General features: G+C 40.9%; 3 protein-coding genes across 7 annotated transcripts; 1 reads left to right on the top strand and 2 right to left on the bottom strand.

Annotated features, from left to right (window-relative positions):
* Positions 1–616: 616 nt before the first annotated feature.
* On the bottom strand, positions 617–8,130 carry LOC135758803 (flap endonuclease GEN homolog 1). Its single transcript, XM_065273489.2, has 14 exons — positions 7,680–8,130; positions 7,064–7,234; positions 6,706–6,901; positions 6,450–6,626; positions 6,244–6,354; positions 6,061–6,134; positions 5,888–5,973; positions 5,670–5,820; positions 5,532–5,568; positions 5,369–5,449; positions 4,624–4,754; positions 4,486–4,547; positions 2,502–2,645; positions 617–1,832 (listed from the first exon to the last, which is right to left on the bottom strand). Exons 2-14 carry the CDS (start codon positions 7,222–7,224, stop codon positions 808–810), a joined length of 2,436 nt encoding a protein of 811 aa, XP_065129561.1. The 5' UTR covers positions 7,225–7,234; positions 7,680–8,130; the 3' UTR covers positions 617–807.
* An 84-nt stretch (positions 8,131–8,214) lies between these two features.
* Positions 8,215–9,026, top strand: ost4 (oligosaccharyltransferase complex subunit 4 (non-catalytic)). 2 transcript variants are annotated; one of them, XR_010536581.1, is made up of 3 exons: positions 8,215–8,366; positions 8,647–8,787; positions 8,917–9,026. XR_010536581.1 is itself a non-coding variant. In XM_065273491.1 (2 exons), the coding sequence occupies exon 1, from the start codon at positions 8,651–8,653 to the stop codon at positions 8,762–8,764; it is 114 nt and encodes a 37-aa protein (XP_065129563.1). In that variant the 5' UTR covers position 8,650; the 3' UTR covers positions 8,765–8,787; positions 8,917–9,026. The 2 variants fall into 2 exon arrangements, 1 of the variants encoding a protein (XP_065129563.1); XM_065273491.1 differs by lacking the exon at positions 8,215–8,366 and having other exon boundaries at positions 8,650–8,787.
* A 127-nt stretch (positions 9,027–9,153) lies between these two features.
* agbl5 (AGBL carboxypeptidase 5) lies at positions 9,154–19,492 on the bottom strand. 4 transcript variants are annotated; one of them, XM_073813700.1, is made up of 18 exons: positions 19,328–19,488; positions 18,472–18,767; positions 18,173–18,344; positions 17,824–17,993; positions 15,939–16,116; positions 15,565–15,743; positions 15,086–15,398; positions 14,897–15,004; positions 14,594–14,763; positions 14,376–14,511; positions 14,100–14,290; positions 13,861–14,024; positions 13,578–13,751; positions 10,237–10,373; positions 10,097–10,149; positions 9,889–10,019; positions 9,652–9,748; positions 9,159–9,579 (listed from the first exon to the last, which is right to left on the bottom strand). In XM_073813700.1, the coding sequence occupies exons 2-17, from the start codon at positions 18,672–18,674 to the stop codon at positions 9,660–9,662; spliced, it is 2,568 nt and encodes an 855-aa protein (XP_073669801.1). In that variant the 5' UTR covers positions 18,675–18,767; positions 19,328–19,488; the 3' UTR covers positions 9,159–9,579; positions 9,652–9,659. The 4 variants fall into 4 exon arrangements, with proteins under 4 accessions (XP_073669802.1, XP_073669801.1, XP_073669800.1 ...); XM_073813699.1 differs by having other exon boundaries at positions 9,160–9,579; positions 14,897–15,398; positions 18,472–18,749; positions 19,328–19,487; XM_065273487.2 differs by having other exon boundaries at positions 9,161–9,579; positions 14,897–15,398; positions 19,328–19,486.
* Between the last annotated feature and the right edge of the window lie 258 nt (positions 19,493–19,750).

The following is a 19,750-nucleotide window of genomic DNA, read 5'->3' as shown; positions in this document are numbered from 1 at the left end:
ACATAAGAAATAATAAAAGTGATGTTCGAAGGATTTCAAAGTTATGAGAGTTGCTTCAAATAAAGAGAATAGTTTTAAATGATGTGAAGTGATATTTAACATGTATATGAGCTGAAAAAGAATCAGGATGCAGCTGTCAGATCTTTCATGTCTGGAGGTGTGACACCTGTCACTCATGATCAAGGCTCTAGAGGAAGTGCAGGCGTTTATGTCCTTATTAGGAGGACATCGTTACTTTTATCTTGTCATATTAACAAGTTCTTTCAGAAGAGGACATTTAATTCTTCACTGCAACCGTCTAGGTTTTAACTTTTTTTTAATTGCTGTGAATTTATTTTGATAAAATCTTAGTAGGAAAGTTTGATTTTTGCTTCTAGCATGGAGTCACAAGGGTCTGAAAGCACGTCGCAAATCTGGAGAAAACCTGAAAATAAAGTTATAGGACCTTCTTTTCTTTCTTACGCTCTAATGCTGCTGTCCTTACAGATAATGAGAGACAAACAATATACAACTTCCTATCAACTACATCTTATAAACATTTGAGAAAATTTTATATATTTAGGCCTACATTTCTTTATTAATTGTTAGCATCTTTAATTTCAATGGCTATGTATGTCTTGTAGAGGAATATATTTATCTGTACAGATGTTTCTGTATTTTGTTTAGGATAGATTACAATTGCACATAAGAGATTGCATACAAAAAATGGCTAAACATGATACATTTATTAGCAATTTTATTTTCAAACATGGTCTCATATGAAATGGTTTACTTTAAATTTCTACTTCTTAATTCCACTCAGATGCATCACTTTGCAAATCTCATTTTCAGTCTTTCAGCCAGAGGTAAAGGGCTGTCCACAGAAACATCCGAATCGTCACTGTCTGTCTTCACATGATGAAGCCGGATAAGTTGAGTTGATTTAATGTCAGTGTGTTTTTCTGGAGTTTTAGCACTCAGCTGGTCATTATTGGGGGAATTCTTTACCATAAGTGGATGGGTTGGGTCAGTTTTGTCAGGTCTCAGGGATTTGGATGTGACCTTGACTTTGTGTTTCTGTGATCTGGGTCGATTCTCTGTGTCACTGTCATCACTGAATGGATCTTGCCTAACACATACACTTGGTGGTTTTCTCTCAGTGTTTTTTTCAGATGGGACTCTGGATGACGCTGGATTGATCCGAGGAGGCATCATTGCAGAGCTCAGAGGTGCCGATGTAGCCTGTGAATGTTTAGCTATGTTGGACTTGAGATGCTTAGATGGTTTGGCATTCATCCCAACAATATTCGATTGTGTTTTTGGAACTTTTGAATCCGCTTTGGGACCTGAGATGTCACCCAGTTTAGGCTCAGAACTCTCGGACCCGGAGGGCTTTTGAATCTTCAGCGTGGCATCTATCGATGCGTTAGACTTTATACAATTTTTCACGATGACCCGCTCCTTAAGGGAACGCTCATTCACGTCGCTATCAGCGTGTAAACCAGAGATCGGAGCCACAGCACATTCAGGTCTGTCATCAGTCTGAGACTGCTGGGATGAAGATTCCACGAACGATGAAGCATCCCAGTCTATACTGCTGAGCTGCAGCTGGCCAATCAGAGCAGACACAGATGGAGAATTCTGGGCTGGTGAGAGACGGACTGCAGACGTTGGAGAGGCTGGAATCAGCTGTGGTTTGCACTGTGATGGGTTCATAGTGACATTACTGCTGGGTTTCTCTTTAGATCTACTGGAGTCCGAGGTTATTTCCAAAGACATCTGAGCGAAGAGATCAGACATGACATCGCTCTGGGAATCGCTCTGCTTCTCTTTCTTTGCTTTTGGTTTCTTTTCTGAAAAGCACAAAAACAAATATTAACCTCATTTGAAGAAGAATCGACATATTACATATTTCAGTGTAGTCTTTATAAAGTGTGTGTTGTTGCAGTCTTTATGTCCATTCTGTAATAGACTTTCTGTGGTAATCGATATGATGACAGTAATGCAATTGCTTTTGTTTCTGTCTCTGGCTGATGTGATCATTGAAACATACTGAACCTACATACTGAAAGATTTCTCAGGGCTCGTAAGAGCTCAACATGACAGTAACTTCTGTGTGACACCTCAAGTAATGAAAGCGCCTGCGTGTTGGTGAGCTGTGAGTTTGTGACAGCACGGGTGTGAGACGCTTCTGAGGTTAAACTCCAGAGTGTGAGGGACATCACTGCGCTCTTTGATCCCTGTCCTCAAGACAGAAAAAACTTCACACTACACTCACCTGCTCGCTTTCCTAGACAGAGAGAAAGCGAGAGAGAGAAAGAGATGGTGTAATGAAAGAGGAAGAAGGGCAGACGACTCATTTGGCCTTCACACAGAGTCTGATGGCCACTGATGTTAAGATCTTCAGCATCAATGTCGATCACCACAGAAAGTCACTGTGACTCATCCCACACACAAAGATGAGAGATAGAGAGAGAAGATATGAGATGCTGTGAGGAATTATGGGATAGGATGACCCGTACTCTTTGTTTTGTTCTCCTGAGCTTCAGCTCGCTCTCTGTAGAAGTCCTGGATGATCTGAGGATATGCCCGACTGAAGAGAGATTCTTCCTCTATGGTTCTCACTTCTGTTTGCTCATCACAGCCCTCAGCAAACACGTAATGATCTGACACATAATAAACACAACTTTAAAACATGATCTGTTTGATAATAAATAAGATTAAAAAATAGATTGGATTAAAATATTTGATTGTTGGCTTGTTTACTGGAAGACATGAGCTTAACTAAGACTTTTGTTATTATGGTCCAATTACAATCTTACAGATATTGCTACTACACTTTAGTGTTATTATTATTATTATTATATATTATATAAAAAAATAGATGAAACCATCTATAGAGTACTACTTATTATATTGTTTAAATGAGGAAATAAATTTAAATAACTTACTATAATACTACTGTTTCATGGGAAAATTTCTATATACTGTAAACTAAATTGAATTAAAAATTATTTCTAGAAACTGTTCACATGTCAAGTTATATCAGAATAACTTTAGGACTTGACTAATCCCAGAAACCCCAGTTCAGATATTTATTTTAGGGTTTCTATTCATTAGGAAACTTTTTACATAATTTACTGTTGTCACAAATGATCCGACATTATTGTGTTTAAAACAATTGTCAATATAACACTTTAATCTGCCCCTTCTTTAAATACTAAAGTCAAATAAAAGTCATTTATAGACATTTTACAGAGTTGAGTGTGGATTGGTTCTGTGGAGTGGGGTGTGATGTCTAGAGGAAGCACTTTTAGCACCTAATGGTGATACATTTGTTCCGTCACCTGTGACCCCCGACCCCTCCTGATCTGACCTCACAACAAGACACTAACAAGCTCTGAGCACATGAAGTCACACTTCATGTCAGCTATTAAAAACACGCCATCACGTTCATGCTACAGAATAAAAGTCCTTCAGTTTGTAGTAAATAATGCATCATTGGCAGGTACAAATTTTACATTCATTTGAATCTGATCAGATTGAATTGTTGATAAACATTAAAGGGATACTTCACTCAAAAATGAAAAATCTGTCATAATTTTCTCATCCTCATATTGATCTAAGCCTTTATGAATTTCTTTTTTCTGATGAACACAAAGAAGAAATTTTGCTAAATGATGGTAAGCACTAGGTTTGTGTCAATAGACGTTAGCCGGCTTTCATGACAATAGTTGATCATAGTTCATCATAGTTTCACATGCGCATTGCGCGCTTTTCCTCGCATAAGAGGGTTTGTGGGCTTCACTTTTTAAGGGAGCTTGTAACGCATGCGGATTCCTTCTCGCTCGGACCTGGACTCTCGCTCGGACCTGGACTCTCGCTCGGACTTGAACTTGTAATGCGCATGACCCGGCCTATACCTCGGCTCACACATAAGCTTGTAATACGCACGGCTCTGACATTTCCTTGCAAAAGAAAGGTTTTTACGTGCGCAGGGGTTTAAAACCAGCAAGTTTGTTTTTCCCACACCCTGGCCTGCAGGAAATTTCAGAACGCCTGGGCTTTAATGACACGCTTGGATTAATGTAAACTATTGCTGCCCCACCGCCCGATACTATCGTGTATCAGCGATCTCACAGACTGACGATCTCACAATTGCCCAACACTAGTAAGTGCACAGCTGATTGTAAGCATTAACTTTCATAGTAGGAACAACAAATACGATGGAATTCAATGGGTACCGTCAACTGTGTGCATACTAAAATTTATCGGAATATCATCATCATTTATCACAATACTTCCATACTATTTGTTTTTCCTACTATGTAAGTCAATGGTTACAATCAGCTGTGTGCTCACCATCATTTATCAAAATATCTTCAGCAGAGAAAAGAAATTCATACAGATTTAAAACAACATGAGGATGAGAAAATTATGACATAGTTGTCATTTTTGGGTGAACCATCCCTTTAAATGTAAGAATGAAGTCTTTATTGATCTCACCTGGTTTCTTCCAGATCACTTCAAAGCAACTGACTCCGTTCCTAACTCGTGCTTTATATATTCTGTACAGGGAAGACATTTAAAAAATGAAATCTGGAATAAAAATGAAGATTCTTGAAATGATAAAGTCACACACACCTTACGGGCTGAATGAGAGCAGGTGTGTCTCTGCCGTGTTTCCTGTTCATGAGCTCTGTGTAGGTCATGAGCACCAGAACCTTCTCACTGCTGTAGTGTCTGGGCCAGTCCATCTTCTCCAGAGCAAAGTTCTGTTGAGTTCATCACATTCACACAAACAAACCTCAACATCATTATTTGAGTGGTGTATGAGTGTGTGTTTGTGTATCTGCAAGTGTGTGTGTGATGCTTGAAAAAACATCACAGTAACAATACTCTAAGGCAGCGTCCAAAACTAGTATGTCCGATTCATAGTGTTCCAAAAACAATATGCGAAAAGTAGCCGGATGACCTACTACTTCCAGCAAGATCCAGAAGTGTTCATTCGATGGACCCTTTACTATCCCGTGAGCCCCTGGGAAAGGAGTTATACAACAAAGAAGACGACGGAGGGGCATTTTTTATGCAAAATGTCCAAAAGTGGTAACATGGCTCTATTCAAATGCAGATACATATAATAAACAGCTGTCCCTTATGGTTAAATTGCACTAGTTTAACGACCAACTTCTTGTTAAGATGACATACGTCACGTGATGTAGCATCATGGCGGATGCAGTACGTCCAAATTCATTCATACTATATAGTACCTACTGTTTCACGGTCAATGAGTCATCTAATTCAGTGCCTACTGTCACAGTATGCGATTTTGGACACAGCCTAAGCTCCACAGTTGGGAAGCGGTTGGTCTGATTGGTCATTGGTGTACCTGCATCAGCAGCAGGTTGGGTTTTCTCCTACGGAAGGGTGGAGTGGGTTTATCCTTCGTCACCAAGAACTCATTGATGATCTGTAAGGTCAGCAGAATGACACACATCTGACCTCTGTCACTACACCACCAACTCCAGCCCATGACAGACCCAAGGACTCACCTCTGTGAATGGAAACCGATCGCACGTCAGCGTCTTTCTGCAAGAACACGATAACAGAAAGAGAAGCATTAATTTCAATCTACGGTGTGTGTGTGTGTTTTGTTGAGTTAAGCAAGATGATGTAGGAATGAAACACACTTTCTGATGTTAGTCTCGATGGAGGACGCCTGCCGAGTGTGTTCAGTGCGATGCCATTCACACGGACACTGAGAGTCATAGTCCTGAGGTGAGCAAAAACGCTCGCTCTTACAAAACCCACAGCCGCTGCGCTCATGAGTCTTAGCAGAGCCTAGAGAGAGAGATTTGGTTTACAGAGAGTCACATCCTTCAGATTGATTGAATCGGAAAATACCAACCAGGATGACGACACACCAAACAGTGAGTGACCTTCTTTACCACGACCTCTGAACTTTCGGCACAATCTGAACCCCATTCACTGAACCTGCAGCAGAGCATCCATCATTACCATTCATTACCATAACTAAATATCATTCATCTGAAGTACAGTACAAGAAAACAAACTTCATACTTTTGAAGAAGAGATCGCCCTTTCAGATTGTGTATCAGTTTCAGTGTTTGTTCTTTACCAACACCTGCAACACCCTGATGAGTGACACAACACAACCCAGGTTTAATAATTCATCTTGTCAGGTTAATAGAAAGAGATAAAGAAGATGATGTGTCTTTAATTTGAAAACTTCCAAGGAAGCACCTTAGGGATGTAATCACAGCCCAGGAAAATAGCCAAACCCACGAGTGTTTCTCTGTTCAACTTAAGTTCTGATTGAACCCGAGACATCTGATAACAGTCCACCTGAGGATCCTGCAGAGATTTTGTAAAAGAAGGATTTCATGTGCTCTCAAAAATGAATTATTCTCAAATGAATGTACAACAGTAATAAAGCTATGAGCATTAACCTTTGTGTTCATGTTAAAGTTTCGGTAAACCGTCTGAGCGCCATAAAGAAAAGCATCTCCGTCATTAGTGATGCATCCGTCCACGATGCCCTCCGAGTCCAGGAAGGCACACATGGCCTCTGCTTCACCTGCTGCCGTTACCCACGGCACACCCAGACAATCTAACATCTCCGCACACTGAAATACCAGAAAACAAACCAAAACTACGGAAATCCGAAAAGAAATTATGAAAAATCAAGACAGGAAATGTTCCCACCTCTCTCAGAACAGCCTTGAATCGGCCTCTGCCGGTGTTTTTGACAGCTGCTGGTTTCGAGGATTGCAGATTGCCATATCTCATCTCTGTGCGTTTGCTCATGGTCTCCGCTTTGATTTTCGGAGCTTCTCCCTCCATCACAAACACCAGCTTCACACCCATCAGAGTAAGAGAGGACACACGGAAAAACAGATTCCTGTCCACATTAAAAACATCCGGTCAATCATACAGTAAAGACAATAAAATTGACTAGTAAATCCGTGTTTCTGTTCATAAAGTCGAGGATTCACTACTAGTGCATGTTCTTCACAGTTTGTCGATTTAATCTTCATCTCATCATTTGTTCTGAAGTCTTTACCTCAGATGTGGTTTTGTGACTTTTCCCATCATGCCCTGCACATGCTGGGCTTCACAGACCCATAGGCTGAGATCCACGGCCAGTGTCTTTCCTGCCAGACTGTATAGAGGAACGCTATGCCGGACCGGATCCAGTATAGACCAGAGCTCGGAGACACCCATGACCTAAGACCTGACCAAAAACAAAACACACAAAACTGACCAACAAAGACGTACTGGGGTTCACTGAATGATGTTTTGATATACACACACAACTTTATTTGAAAATCTGACCATGAGAAGAGGTTAATGGATTTTTTTATATAAAAAAAGCCCATAATAAAAACTATTTTATTTAGAAGAGCCTGCAGGTTACGAAAAATCAGCATAGGAAATGAAGGACAACAGCTACATTAGATGTAAAGTTACATTTATTGTTCTCTTTAATGCATTCATATAAGACGTTATTCAGTATGTTTAAATTTCTATTGTATACATGATTGTTTTACTCTACAACAGATTCATATGGAAATGTACTTAACGTTATTTACACACAAGTTTAAAAATAGAAAATAATGTCACCTCTGAAATAACGGCACTACATATTCCGAAATGCTTGAGTTGGAAATATTACTTACTTGTGTGTTTTATTGTATTCTGAAGATTAAAATCGCGATGTATTTGATGTGGAATTGTTTTGTTTGAATGTTTAAACTCGCGCCTGATGGATGTCTGAAGGATCTTCTTTCACATCAGCGCCTCCAGTGGCCTGGAGAACAACAAAGACTACTATTATAACAACCCGCCACTGTTCGATTACTGTGAATGCGGAAAAGTGCCACGCTTATTACAGCCACAGGAAGTCCCATCGTCCAGTAAAAATGTATATGTCGTATTATTGTGACTTTAGCGAGCGACATTAGAGAATTTTGATATTTTCAATTCAAGTAGATAGGACTGAAATAGTTGCCCGGAAGCGTTGCGAACATGGCTGCCGAGTGCGATTACTTTCCTTGAAGAGACTGTAAAGCTTCTTCTTCGGCACACCGCCACCTCCTGTGCTGGAGTGTAAAGACCATAAACAATCTTTCAAAATCCGGTTAAATGTGCTTAACTCTCATTCATCGTGTGTAAACAGAAATAATAAAAAAAATAAGCTATTCCCTGATCCGTTAAACGGAAATATACAGAAAAAAATAATAATTAATTATTCCGGAAATGACGCATTCTTCAAAGACCCGTATGAACGTGACGTGTCAGAATCCCGGAATTTACAGCTGCGTTCGTTTGAGCTCATTCAGCACAAACATTATAAACACATAAATGTAAGTAATTTACGTTTCCTTTTAAAATATAAATGCATTCATGATATGTTTATATCGTTATAGGTTTATGTATTTCCTGCATTACGTGCTCTGCTTCTTGTATCAAGTCTGTCTGGAATTACTATAAACATGTACCGTAGTATTACCATGTTTTACAATTTCACGTTAGAAATATAATAGTCTTTAAAGTACCATATGTAAATATGGTATGATCATAAAGACAACCAATAATATAACGCATTTAAAAACTATGAGGGTCATGCCTTTTTTTTTTTTTCAGCGTGATGGTGACAGACGTGCAGCTGGCGATATTTGCCAACATGTTGGGGGTATCGCTCTTTCTTCTGGTGGTTTTATATCATTATGTTGCTGTCAACAACCCAAAGAAACTGGAGTGATGATATGTGTGGAGTGAACAGAGGTACACACACACACACACACACACACACACACACACACACACACACACACACACACACACACAACACACACACACACAAAACATGTCTGATACACTAATAACTGATGTATGTGTTTCTTTGACTTTCAGGTTGTGTACAGGGACCAGACAAACATCAAACACTGAGAATGGGGAAGATCCAGCCTGTAAATTTACATTTTGTATGCAAATTATGCTAATAAACATGTCAAATTGTGATGCATTTTGTGCATGTGTGTGTTCTTAAAAACAAAGTCAGCAACATTTTCATAAATATTCATCATATTTATTGCTTTTAAATATACAGATTTCACAATAGTATTTTTTGATCAAATATGTGAAGATTTGAAAACCATCATGACTTTACACAATCTATAGAGAAAGACACATTATACTCATCTGTGTTAGGATTTCAATGATGAATTTACTCAATTAGAGTTTTGAATCTTTAATAAGCAGTACCACAATCCTTTAAAAAAAATCTTATAAAAGCTTTCACATAAAACTTAGGATAAAAACACTAAAGTCCATCAAATTTCACTGCAAAACACGAATGCGACAATAACGGACAGAAGTGCCTTTAAGATGAGGCATAAAGACTTTAAATCTGTTGAGGTTTCATCCGTATAACAACTCTGTTAAGTATCTGTAGACACAGACTGTTGTGTATGAGCTGTTACTGAAATGTCAAAGCACAAACAATGGCTGAGGATTAGGTGTAAAGACCTGAAGTGTCTCTGTGTGTGTACAGTAGATCCACAGATTTCCTCGGGTCTGTAGAAATGAAAGGCATTGATAATGTTTTCTTATTATTATTAATGTTTTAGAAATGCTTGTGTACGTTACCTGTTTGTTTAAGTGAGGTCTACAGATCTCTGGTCTTTACTCTTCAGCAGAACTTTGGTGGTCAGACGCAGAGAAGAACCGTCTTTCCCAGACACACCTAAAAGTCCAAACGCACACATTAACCTGATTTTATTCCCTATAAATGTTTCTGGCTTTATTTGGAAGAACGCATGTGCATGTTGTTTATAATCTTTCACCACATTATAATTGTCTTGTTTAAATGGGTGTGACTCTGACCTGGCCAGTGTTTTTTGATTCCGGGTTTGATTAGTTTCCACACTTTCAGTGCGGGTGTCTCCAGACCGCCCGGGAGAGGTGGGACTGCGCTCCGTACTGGGATTCGACTGGGCCGTGGCTTTAGCTCACATCTGAAACAGGACAGAGATGATACAGTACACTACTGATATCTTATATAGGAGCGGTGAATAGCAATGATGAATTTTACCTGCTGTATTCTATAGAAGTCCTCATGAGGTCCAAAGACTCCTGATGTTGTTCCTAATAAGAGAATCATCTATAAATCCATCGCTCTGTTCATGAATACTTCTAATAAATGTGTGTGCACCTGTGACAGGTGAGCTGTACCTGTGCTGTGATTGGTTTTCTTTGTGGAAACATTTGAGATTGGGTGGGCCCTGATCTGCCAGTCCTGATGCCCCGCCCACCCCGCAGAGGAAAGTCTTTACTCTGATCGAGAGGGCGGGTCTCGTGGAAGCTGTTGCCTAGGTAACAACACAGAGAGAATGATCAAATCTGATCATAAAACATTCATGGACTGATGATGAAGTCAAATCTGGAGGAACACCATGGTAAGATCCGGTAACTATAGTAACTATAGATAGCTTTGTCATGTTTGCATTGCACACAATTTGAATAGGACTGTCAAATGTTTGTGTGATTTATAAACTAGTGCTAAGGCCTAATTAAGTACAAATATCAATATCATTAATAATCATCTTTATCTTGAATTCTGATGAGACATTTTGGGGCAGTTTCCTGGACAGGGTTTAGATTAATCCAGGACTAGGACATTTTTACAAACATACAAACATTTTACTCAATTTTGCTTATTAGTTCAATAAATCTGATTTTAATGCCATTTAATTATTTTCAGAGGAAAAACACACTGAAAAAAATCTTTGCTGCCTTAAATTTTTTGTTGAATCAACTAAGATTGACAAGTCATGTCAACTTACTATTATTTGTCTTAACTATAGATGAGTTGTTATAACTACAGATGAGTTGTTATAATTTATAAAATATAGTTGAAAAAATTCAACTTCATTTTATAAGTTGTAGCAACTCATCTCTATAGTCAAGATAAATAATAGTAAGTTGCCATGACTTGTAAATCTAATAGGCTTTATGCCTAGCTGCACTACTTCCTTGTTTCCTGTCTGCCATTATTGGACAAACTGATTAATCCAGGTGTGTCTGATTATTGTTGTTGTGACTACTGAGGTCAGGCATAGCTGGACTAATCAGTTTGTCCAATAATGGCAGACAGGAAACAAGGAGCTGGCTGAAGTTTAGGAAGTAGTGCAGCTGGGCATAAAGCCTATTTGATATAACAAAAAAATTGAGGCAGCAAAGATTTTTTTTAGTGCAGAAATGACACAGAGAAAGATCAACAGTTCAGAAACTGTACAGAAAGGTCAAAGGTCATAAAGAAAGTTTGAGTTGAAACAATTGAGAATGTTTAATAGAGAAACTGTGCAGAAGGGTCAAAGGTCATAGAGACAGTTTGAGTTGAAACAGTTGAGAATGTTTAATAGAGAAAAGATCAAACAGATGAGAGAAGCTCACAGAGCATTTTCATACAGGATACATATAATACAGATTTATATGATGGTCATAAATATCAGGGACAATCATTCAGACTACTATTACAATATAACTAAAGACTAACATATCACGTATACAAAGACATAGATGAACAACATCACAACAAACACACACAAAATCTGATCATCAGAATTATCAACACACAAACCTGACAGATGAACACCAGCACTACCATGCTTCTCTCTCTTATTGACATACACTGAATTTAAACTACTTATGTTTTATCTGAGATTTAAATAGTTAATGGCTGTATGTATTCTGAAAAGCTTCTTCAGCTGTCATGTGCTTTTTATCTGAACTTCTGACATGTGCTGAAGGAATTATGGGATATTATTAGCAGGACTATGTGGATGATACATTCTTCTCTCTTTCTCTCCACACGCACGCACGCACACACACACACACACACATGCTACAGTCTTGTCTGTCTTGCTAATGTTACCCATACATTCATTGTCTCACTCTGTAAATACATTTACTTATAAACAATAAAAGTGCAATTTGACCTTAAACGATATACGATACTTATAATAAAAAACAGCCCTATTTTAAAGGAAAACAACACCGTTTTTCAATATTTTACTATGTTCTTACCTCAACTTAGATTAATTAAAGGAATAGTCTACCCTTTTGCCATATTAAACTATGTTATTACCTCAACCTAGACAAATTAATACATATCTATCTTTTTCAATGCATGCACTGTACAACGTGTTGTGAATGTGTTAGCATTTAGCCTAGCCCCATTCATTCCTATGGTACCAAAAAAAAGTTTTATTTTGTGGCACCATACTTACTGGTATAACTCCTCATGTAACAGTCTTTAAATAGGGAAAACACGGAAGTGTTTGGTGGCTTCCCTGTTTGGTACCATAGGAATGAATGGGGCTAGGCTAAATGCTAATACATTCACAACACGCTGTACAGTGCACGCATTGAAAAAAGATAGGTATGCATTAATTTGTCTAGGTTGAGGTAATAACATAGTTTAATATGGCAAAAGGGTAGACTATTCCTTTAAGACATACCTATCTTTTTTGAATGCGTGCACTTAATCTTTGTACAGCGCATCATGAATGTGTTAGCATTTAGCCTAGCCCCATTCTTTCCTTAGGATCCAAACAGGGATGAATTTAGAAGCCACCAAACACTTTCATGTTTTCTCTATTTAAAGACTGTTACATGAGTTACACAAGTAAGTATAAATAAAACATGCCGATTTTTTTAAGCCAATAAAAAATGAGAACTATATTGTATTGCGGAAGAGTACTTAGTTTGCAGCACTTTGACCTCGGGTTCTAATTTTTATTCGTTTAAAAATTGCCACATTTTATGCCACCATACTTACTCGTTTAACTACTCATGTAACAGTCTTTAAATAGGGAAAACATGGAAGTGTTTAGTGGCTTATAAATTCATCCCTGTTTGGATCCTAAGAAATGAATGGGGTTAGACCAAATGCTAACACATTCACAATGCGCTGTACAAAGATTAAGTGCAAGCATTGAAAAAAGATAGGTATGTCTTAAGTTGCCTGAATTGAGATAAGAACATAGTAAAATATTGAAAAACGGCGTCGTTTTCCTTTAATACCAGTGCATGTATATGTGAGTGGAATTAATAATGTAAAACATTTAATAATAGGTCTTCATTTTCTTTATTGTAAGTATAATAGTAAATTTGATTGATTTGGAGTTAAAATAAAAACCTGGAGATGTTTTCATATGAATCATAATTGTGCACTTTAAACTCATATTGACATGTTAGGCCTCAGTCATAAAGATTTAATCCTAATAAATAATATCTCTTAATTTGTAATGTATTAAATAATCTTCACAGGTGCTACATCGAAAAAGATTCAACCGCTTCGGGTGTAAAAATCTAACATAAAATAAAACATCTTCAAAGCTCTCAAAGACACACACAGAATGTGGGACCCTTTACTCAGGCGAGGGCCCTGGGGTCGTCCTGCTGTCATTGAGTTAAGCCTGCAGAGGGGGACAGAGGGCTGAGTTTGGACAGCAGACTGGAGCCGGACGGCAGAATCTGAGCCAGACTGGGCGGCTGTAAAGAGTACACACCTGACACACTAATGGAGCACGGACCCGGGACTCTGACCACACCTTCTGAGGAAGAGGAGGACGGGGAGGAGGAAGAGGATGAAGGTGAGAGAGGGAGGCGAGTAGGAGGCGGCTGGCAGAGGGAAAGCCGCTGGTTCTGGTGATGTGGACGTTTCTTTTCTTGAGTTTTACACTCTACAGCAGAGCACAAACACGACACAACTATCTGATAACCTCACAATCAATGACCAATTTAATTAAACATCTGCACTATTAGTCATTTACCGAGTCTTTGTAGTCTTACCTTTGACGGGCCCTAAGGTCCTGTGAGGGGTCCTCTGCGTGCTGGGGCCGCTGCAGCCGAACGTGAAGCTCGGCGAGCTCTTGAGCTGTGGAGACGGCTGTCTGTTTCCCACTGCGTTACAGCGCGAGCGATTCAAGGAGTTTTCTGAAGCCGAACTGCTCAAACTTTACACAAAAACAAAGAAATTATTTCACGCTCATTCTGAACACAAATCAGAAAGAGACAGCAGGTTCACGTACGCTGGTTTAGGTGGACTGGCGGTCTTGGTGTTGCTGTTTTTGCGGTTGGCGGCGAGGCCCTTGCTGTTCCTCACGTGTTTTAGGATGGATGCCCGCAGGTTCATCAGACTGCTGTGCTCAGACAAAACCAACCGCGGCCACGGGTTACACTGCGCCATATCCAGCGCTGCTATCGCGACTGCTCGCCCGACCTGCATCACGCATACAAGACGGGCGCATGAGCGTGTCAATCGCTTCATACAGGAAGTGTTGTTGTGGACACATGTGGAGACATACCTGTTCGTACACCTCAGGTGTGTATTTCGGAGGAAAAGTTGGTGGCGGAGGGGGCGTGGCTCGCCCGTTGTCGTGACAGGCGGGTGGGATGGTGTTGACCGAGCGGCCCGTGTTATAATTGCACTCCAGCGTGTAGCTAAACATGAGAAACACACAAAGATTTGAATACACCACACTTTGATTTATTACTGCGGTATAAAAGCGTGTCAGGGAAGTACCTGTGGACCAGGCCGATGGTTTTGTGAATGGCCACTCGTCCACTGCCCTCTTTTGATTGGCCGTCGCGTTTGTCTCTAGTGTACATGTTCTTCTCTGAGAAATTACAGCCCAGGAAGTCAAAATGAGCACAGTTGAGAGAGATGAGCTTTGGATACAACATGTTCTCCACCTGTGGTGAAAAAAATGAAACATATACAGTAAACAAATTCAATTCGGCATTGTTGCTTTTAATTTGATTTTAAGTGTAAAATCTGTTGTGAGTGCTGTGATGTCACATAAAAATGGTGTATCATCACACACACCTGCTCATTCTCATCCGACAGGTTGTTGCCGTACATGAAGCATCCTCTTTTGGAGGCGTGCCCGTGCAGGTCTATGTAATAGGCCACTCCGCTGTCCTGGGGTGGGATCTGTTCAGAAGGTGCAGGGTTTAACAATGGAGGTGCTTCACCTCTGTTCATCATTGATTCGTTCTCATCGCAAGACCCCACCTCCCTTTTGACTCCGCCCTTCTCCCAGCTCTCCTCCAACTGCATGGGGATCTCTGACAGGTCCAGCCTCGGCCCCTCTCCTCGAACCGACTCATTGCGGAAGTTCAGACAGTGTTCTAGTTCAGTGGGCGTGGTCAGAGGAGGGGTGGTGTTCGATTGGTTAGACGTTTTGAGGGCGGGGGGTGTGCAGTTGCCTAGGCGATTGTGTATGTGGTGGTAGAGCAGGAGAGCTTTGGCACCATAAATGGAGGGGTGCAGATCTGGACTGGGATTTACATACTGTCTGTTTAGATTCACCCCTCGTGAGTCCGTCCTATAAACACACAAATCATTAAACAGCAGATGAAAAAATTAAATGAAAAGTTCCCTTGTCTGAAATATTTTAATAAAAGCTGATGACTTTATTTTATAAGGAAAAAATACAAACAAGCACTGATGATGACTTGAATCAAACTCAAATATTTAATGTGACCTCTGACCTGTAGTGACCCCTGATGACCCCGTCGGGGTTCAGCATGGGGATGAGTTTGAAGACGAACATTCTGCGAAGCGTCTGTGCACGCGGGTCATCCTGACTCGTGATAAAGTTCAGGAAACCATTGAAAACAAAACTGGATGGCGTCTCGCCCGGATGAACCCTACTGCTCAGAACAAACACCTGCAGACGGACAAATAACAGATCAGACCTTTAATGTGCTTTCAAAATATCTGCCGGCACCATCTGATTTATAATCTCTTTATATATAATGAATCAGTGCAGTCTCTCCTCTTGAATCATCTCTAATTGTAAATGTAACCGCTGGAAAGTCCATCAAAGCTGCTGATTGGTTAAAGTTTAGAAAGAGTATGTTACCCGTTTGCCGGTAAAGCGGTGAGGTCGTGGGGTGCTGAGGTCCGGGAACAGTCTGTCCAACCGCGGTTCTCTCTCCTCCATCAGGCCATGACAGGACGACACCGTGATGAGATCAACTCTGTTTCCATCCAGAGAATAACACAAGATCTCTCTGTGGTAGTAAATACTGTCTACTGGACTACATACAGAGATAGCGAGAGAGAGAGAGAGAGAGAGAGAGAGAGAGAGAGAGAGAGAGAGAGAGAGAGAGAGAGAGAGAGAGAGAGAGAGAGAGAGAGAGAGAGAGAGAGAGAGAGAGAGAGAATGAGGTCTGTGTGTATCTGCAAAGTCTAAGTGTGTGTGTTTGTGTGTGTTTGTGTGTATTTGTTTGTGTGTGCGCATGTCTTGTTTGTGTGTGTTTGTTTGTGTGTGTTTGTGCATTTGTGCGTGTGTACTTGCAGAGTCCCAATGTGTGTGTGTGTGTGTGTGTGTGTGTATACCTGCAGGGACCCAGTGTGTGTGTTTGTGTATTTGTGCGTGTGTGTACTTGCAGGGTCCCAGTGTGTGTGTGTTTGTGTGTGTGTTTGTGCATTTGTGCACCTGCAGAGTCCCGCTGTATTTGTGTGTGTGTGTGTGTGTGTGTGTGTGTTTGTGAAGATGCAGGGTCCCTGTGTGTGTTTGTGTGTACCTGCAGGGTCCCAGTGTGCATGTTTGTGTGTACCTGCAGGGTCCCAGTGTGTGTGTTTGTGTGTGAACCTGCAGAGTCCCCAGTGTGCGTGTTTGTGTGAGTGTACCTGCATGGTTCCAGTGTGCGTGTTTGTGTGTGTACCTGGAGGGTCCCAGTGTGTGTGTTTGTGTGTACCTGCAGGGTCCCAATGTGCGTGTTTGTGTGTGTACCAGGAGGGTCCCAGTGTGTGTGTTTGTGTGTACCTGCAGGGTCCCAGTGTACGTGTTTGTGTGTATCTGCAGGGTCCCAGTGTGTGTTTGTGTGTACCTGCATTGTCCTAGTGTGCGTGTTTGTGTGTGTACCTGGAGGGTCCCAGTTTGTTTGTTTGTGTGTACATGCAGGGTCCCAGTGTGTGTGTTTGTGTGTACCTGCAGGGTCCCAATGTGCGTGTTTGTGTGTGTACCTGAAGGGTCCCAGTGTGTGTGTTTGTGTGTACCTGCAGGGTCCCAGTGTGTGTGTTTGTGTGTACCTGCAGGGTCCCAATGTGCGTGTTTGTGTGTGTACCTGAAGGGTCCCAGTGTGTGTGTTTGTGTGTACCTGCAGGGTCCCAGTTTGTGTGTTTGTGTGTACCTGCAGGGTCCCAATGTGCGTGTTTGTGTGGGTACCTGGAGGGTCCCAGTGTGTTTGTTTGTGTAAGTGTACCTGCAAAGTCCCAGTGTGCGTGTTTGTGTGTACCTGCAGCGTCCCAGTGTGTGTGTTTGTGTATGTACCTGGAGGGTCCCAGTGTGTGTGTTTGTGTGTACCTGCAGGGTCCAAGTGTGTGTGTGTGTGTGTGTGTCTGTGTACCTGCAGAGTCCCAGTGTGCGTGTTTGTGTGTACCTGTAGGGTCCCAGTGTGTGTGTTTTTGTGTGTACCTGGAGGGTCCCAGTGTTTGTGTGTGTACCTGCAGGGTCCCAATGTGTGTGTTTGTGTGTACCTGCAGGGTCCCAGTGTGTGTGTTTGTGTGTACCTGCAGGGTCCAAGTGTGTGTGTGTGTGTGTGTGTGTGTGTGTGTGTGTGTGTGTGTGTGTGTGTGTGTACCTGCAGGGTCCCAGTGTGTGTGTTTGTGTGTACCTGCAGGGTCCAAGTGTGTGTGTGTGTGTGTACCTGCAGGGTCCAAGTGTGTGTGTGTGTGTGTGTGTGTGTGTGTGTGTGTGTGTGTGTGTGTGTGCGTGCGTGCGTGCGTGCGTGTGTGTGTACCTGCAGGGTCCAAGTGTTTGTGTGCTGCTCAGAAACTTCTGGTCTAGCTGAAGCATCATATCCTGACACTCTGTGTATGAGAACGGGTAACAGAAGGCGAAATATGTGGTGATCCCTCGAACGTCCAGTAGACGATGAACAAAAGACAAGATGAACTGACTGTCTGACATCTAAAAACAAACACACAGACAGTTATATATAATCAGAAGTTATTTATAGTGTAATAAATAGGTTATTTTTAGACAAACCAGAAATAGCTAGATATTGTTTATATCAGAAGACAACAGAAAGTAACCCATGCATTAGATTTAAAATGGAGAAAAGACCGATTAGTGGGGTGTTGTTATACCTCAAACGTGGGTCTGTCTCGAATCCTCTCCCAACGTGGTTTAACAGGCATTGAGCGGACGAGCGGTGTCATCCCCTGAGCGTACAGTTTACTCTGCTTATTCATATTCATCACATTAATCTTCAGCAGTTTCCCCGGCAACAAACCTCGCACACTGAAGTAAAACCATGACCTGCACAAACACACACACACACACACACACACACACACACACACACACACACACAGAAAGTTTCTCAGATGTACAACAATTACATCATACCATGTAGATATTAATATAATCTGCTAATTGTTTGTACCGATTGCCGTTTTCAAACTCTGTATCCGCACAGTCCGGTTTGGTCCATACGTTGAACTCATAGTCAGGCTTTGTCTGCACTGAAGCATTGGCCTGTCTGCTGCTCTCGCCATCCGTCTCTGAATGATCCACTCTCTCCACACGGGCCAGATTCCCAGAATCAAAGCTGGAGCTGAACACCACATTCCCAAAACGGAACTCCATGACTGGATCAGGCTGAGAGTTTATTCAGTGCTGGACATCTTCATCACATACACAACATCACAGCCTCTTATAACCCTGGAGAGAGTAAGAAAACTGATACAGGACACAGACACATGCACGCACACACAGAAGTGGGTCAGAAAGAAATTAAAGTCAGGATGACATCATCATCATCATCATCTTACACAAAACATCCAAGTACCTTTGTATTACTAATAAAAATAGCAGTTTATTTGAATAACTATTATCATGCTATTGGCATGACATTAATATAACAGCTCTTTGAAGATCCTCACAGTATTATTTTGTTACAAAAGTATATGCATGTAGTCACACCATGGTATTATTATCTGATATCTTCACTGACTGTACCATGGTATATGTGTACGTGACATTCCGAGTTCAAACATGTGTAGCAAACCTCGCTCATGTTCATCTTCTCGACAAATCATAAATATGCATTTAAGACTGAATTTCAGCGATCAACCTCTTGCAGCTGCTAGTAAGGTTAGCATTCGCTAGCTTGATTTCAGCCATTTAATATCAAAATCAGCAATGATTTCAAACAAAACATATCGGGTGCGAACGGCATGAGGAAAAGACGCGAATATAAGCAGGGACACATCTGTCATCGCGGCGTTTTAAGGAAATACCTGTTTTTATTTCTTCTCTTCTGCGATCACTAGGCGACTCTTTAAACCCAAAACAAACCCCTCATCAGCTGCCAGACCAACAGCAACAGTACACAGTATGCTGATTGGCCTGCAGAGGAATCGCTCTCCCTTCTGATTGGGTTAGCCATAACGTTAGAGCAGGGGGATTGGCTGGTTAGATTCCAAGGACATGGTAAACCGGAAATTTGTTAAACAATTATAAAAAGCTAAACAAAACAAACAACAAACACAATTTTCGCATTGACTTTACATTAACAATTTAATAGCCAAATATTGAACTATTTGTTGATGGTCAGACAATGCAATGCGTCGTACCAATGCATATTCTTTCTTTTAATTTTGTAATAAAATTGCGTTTACATTTTTTTGTTTTTACATTTCGAAGTTATAATTCTGACATAT

Source organism: Paramisgurnus dabryanus, chromosome 1 (genome assembly GCF_030506205.2).
Source record: "Paramisgurnus dabryanus chromosome 1, PD_genome_1.1, whole genome shotgun sequence".
Classification (NCBI taxonomy): Eukaryota; Metazoa; Chordata; class Actinopteri; order Cypriniformes; family Cobitidae; genus Paramisgurnus; species Paramisgurnus dabryanus.
Note: the sequence above shows the minus strand (reverse complement) of the source record. Positions and strands in the feature narration are given on the sequence as shown.

Coding starts and splice junctions, on each gene's coding strand:
- LOC135758803 (XM_065273489.2), bottom strand. CDS start 7,224: ATGGGTGTCTCCGAGCTCTGGTCTATACTGGATCCGGTCCGGCATAGC. Junction 6,627..6,705: donor TCAAGGCTGTTCTGAGAGAG/GTGGGAACATTT, acceptor CTGGTATTTCAG/TGTGCGGAGATGTTAGATTG. Junction 4,755..5,368: donor CCAACCTGCTGCTGATGCAG/GTACACCAATGA, acceptor TGAACTCAACAG/AACTTTGCTCTGGAGAAGAT.
- ost4 (XM_065273491.1), top strand. CDS start 8,651: ATGGTGACAGACGTGCAGCTGGCGATATTTGCCAACATGTTGGGGGTA.
- agbl5 (XM_073813699.1), bottom strand. CDS start 18,674: ATGGAGTTCCGTTTTGGGAATGTGGTGTTCAGCTCCAGCTTTGATTCT. Junction 14,025..14,099: donor GCCAGTCCACCTAAACCAGC/GTACGTGAACCT, acceptor TTTTGTGTAAAG/TTTGAGCAGTTCGGCTTCAG. Junction 10,374..13,577: donor GTGCTCCATTAGTGTGTCAG/GTGTGTACTCTT, acceptor GTTGTTACCTAG/GCAACAGCTTCCACGAGACC.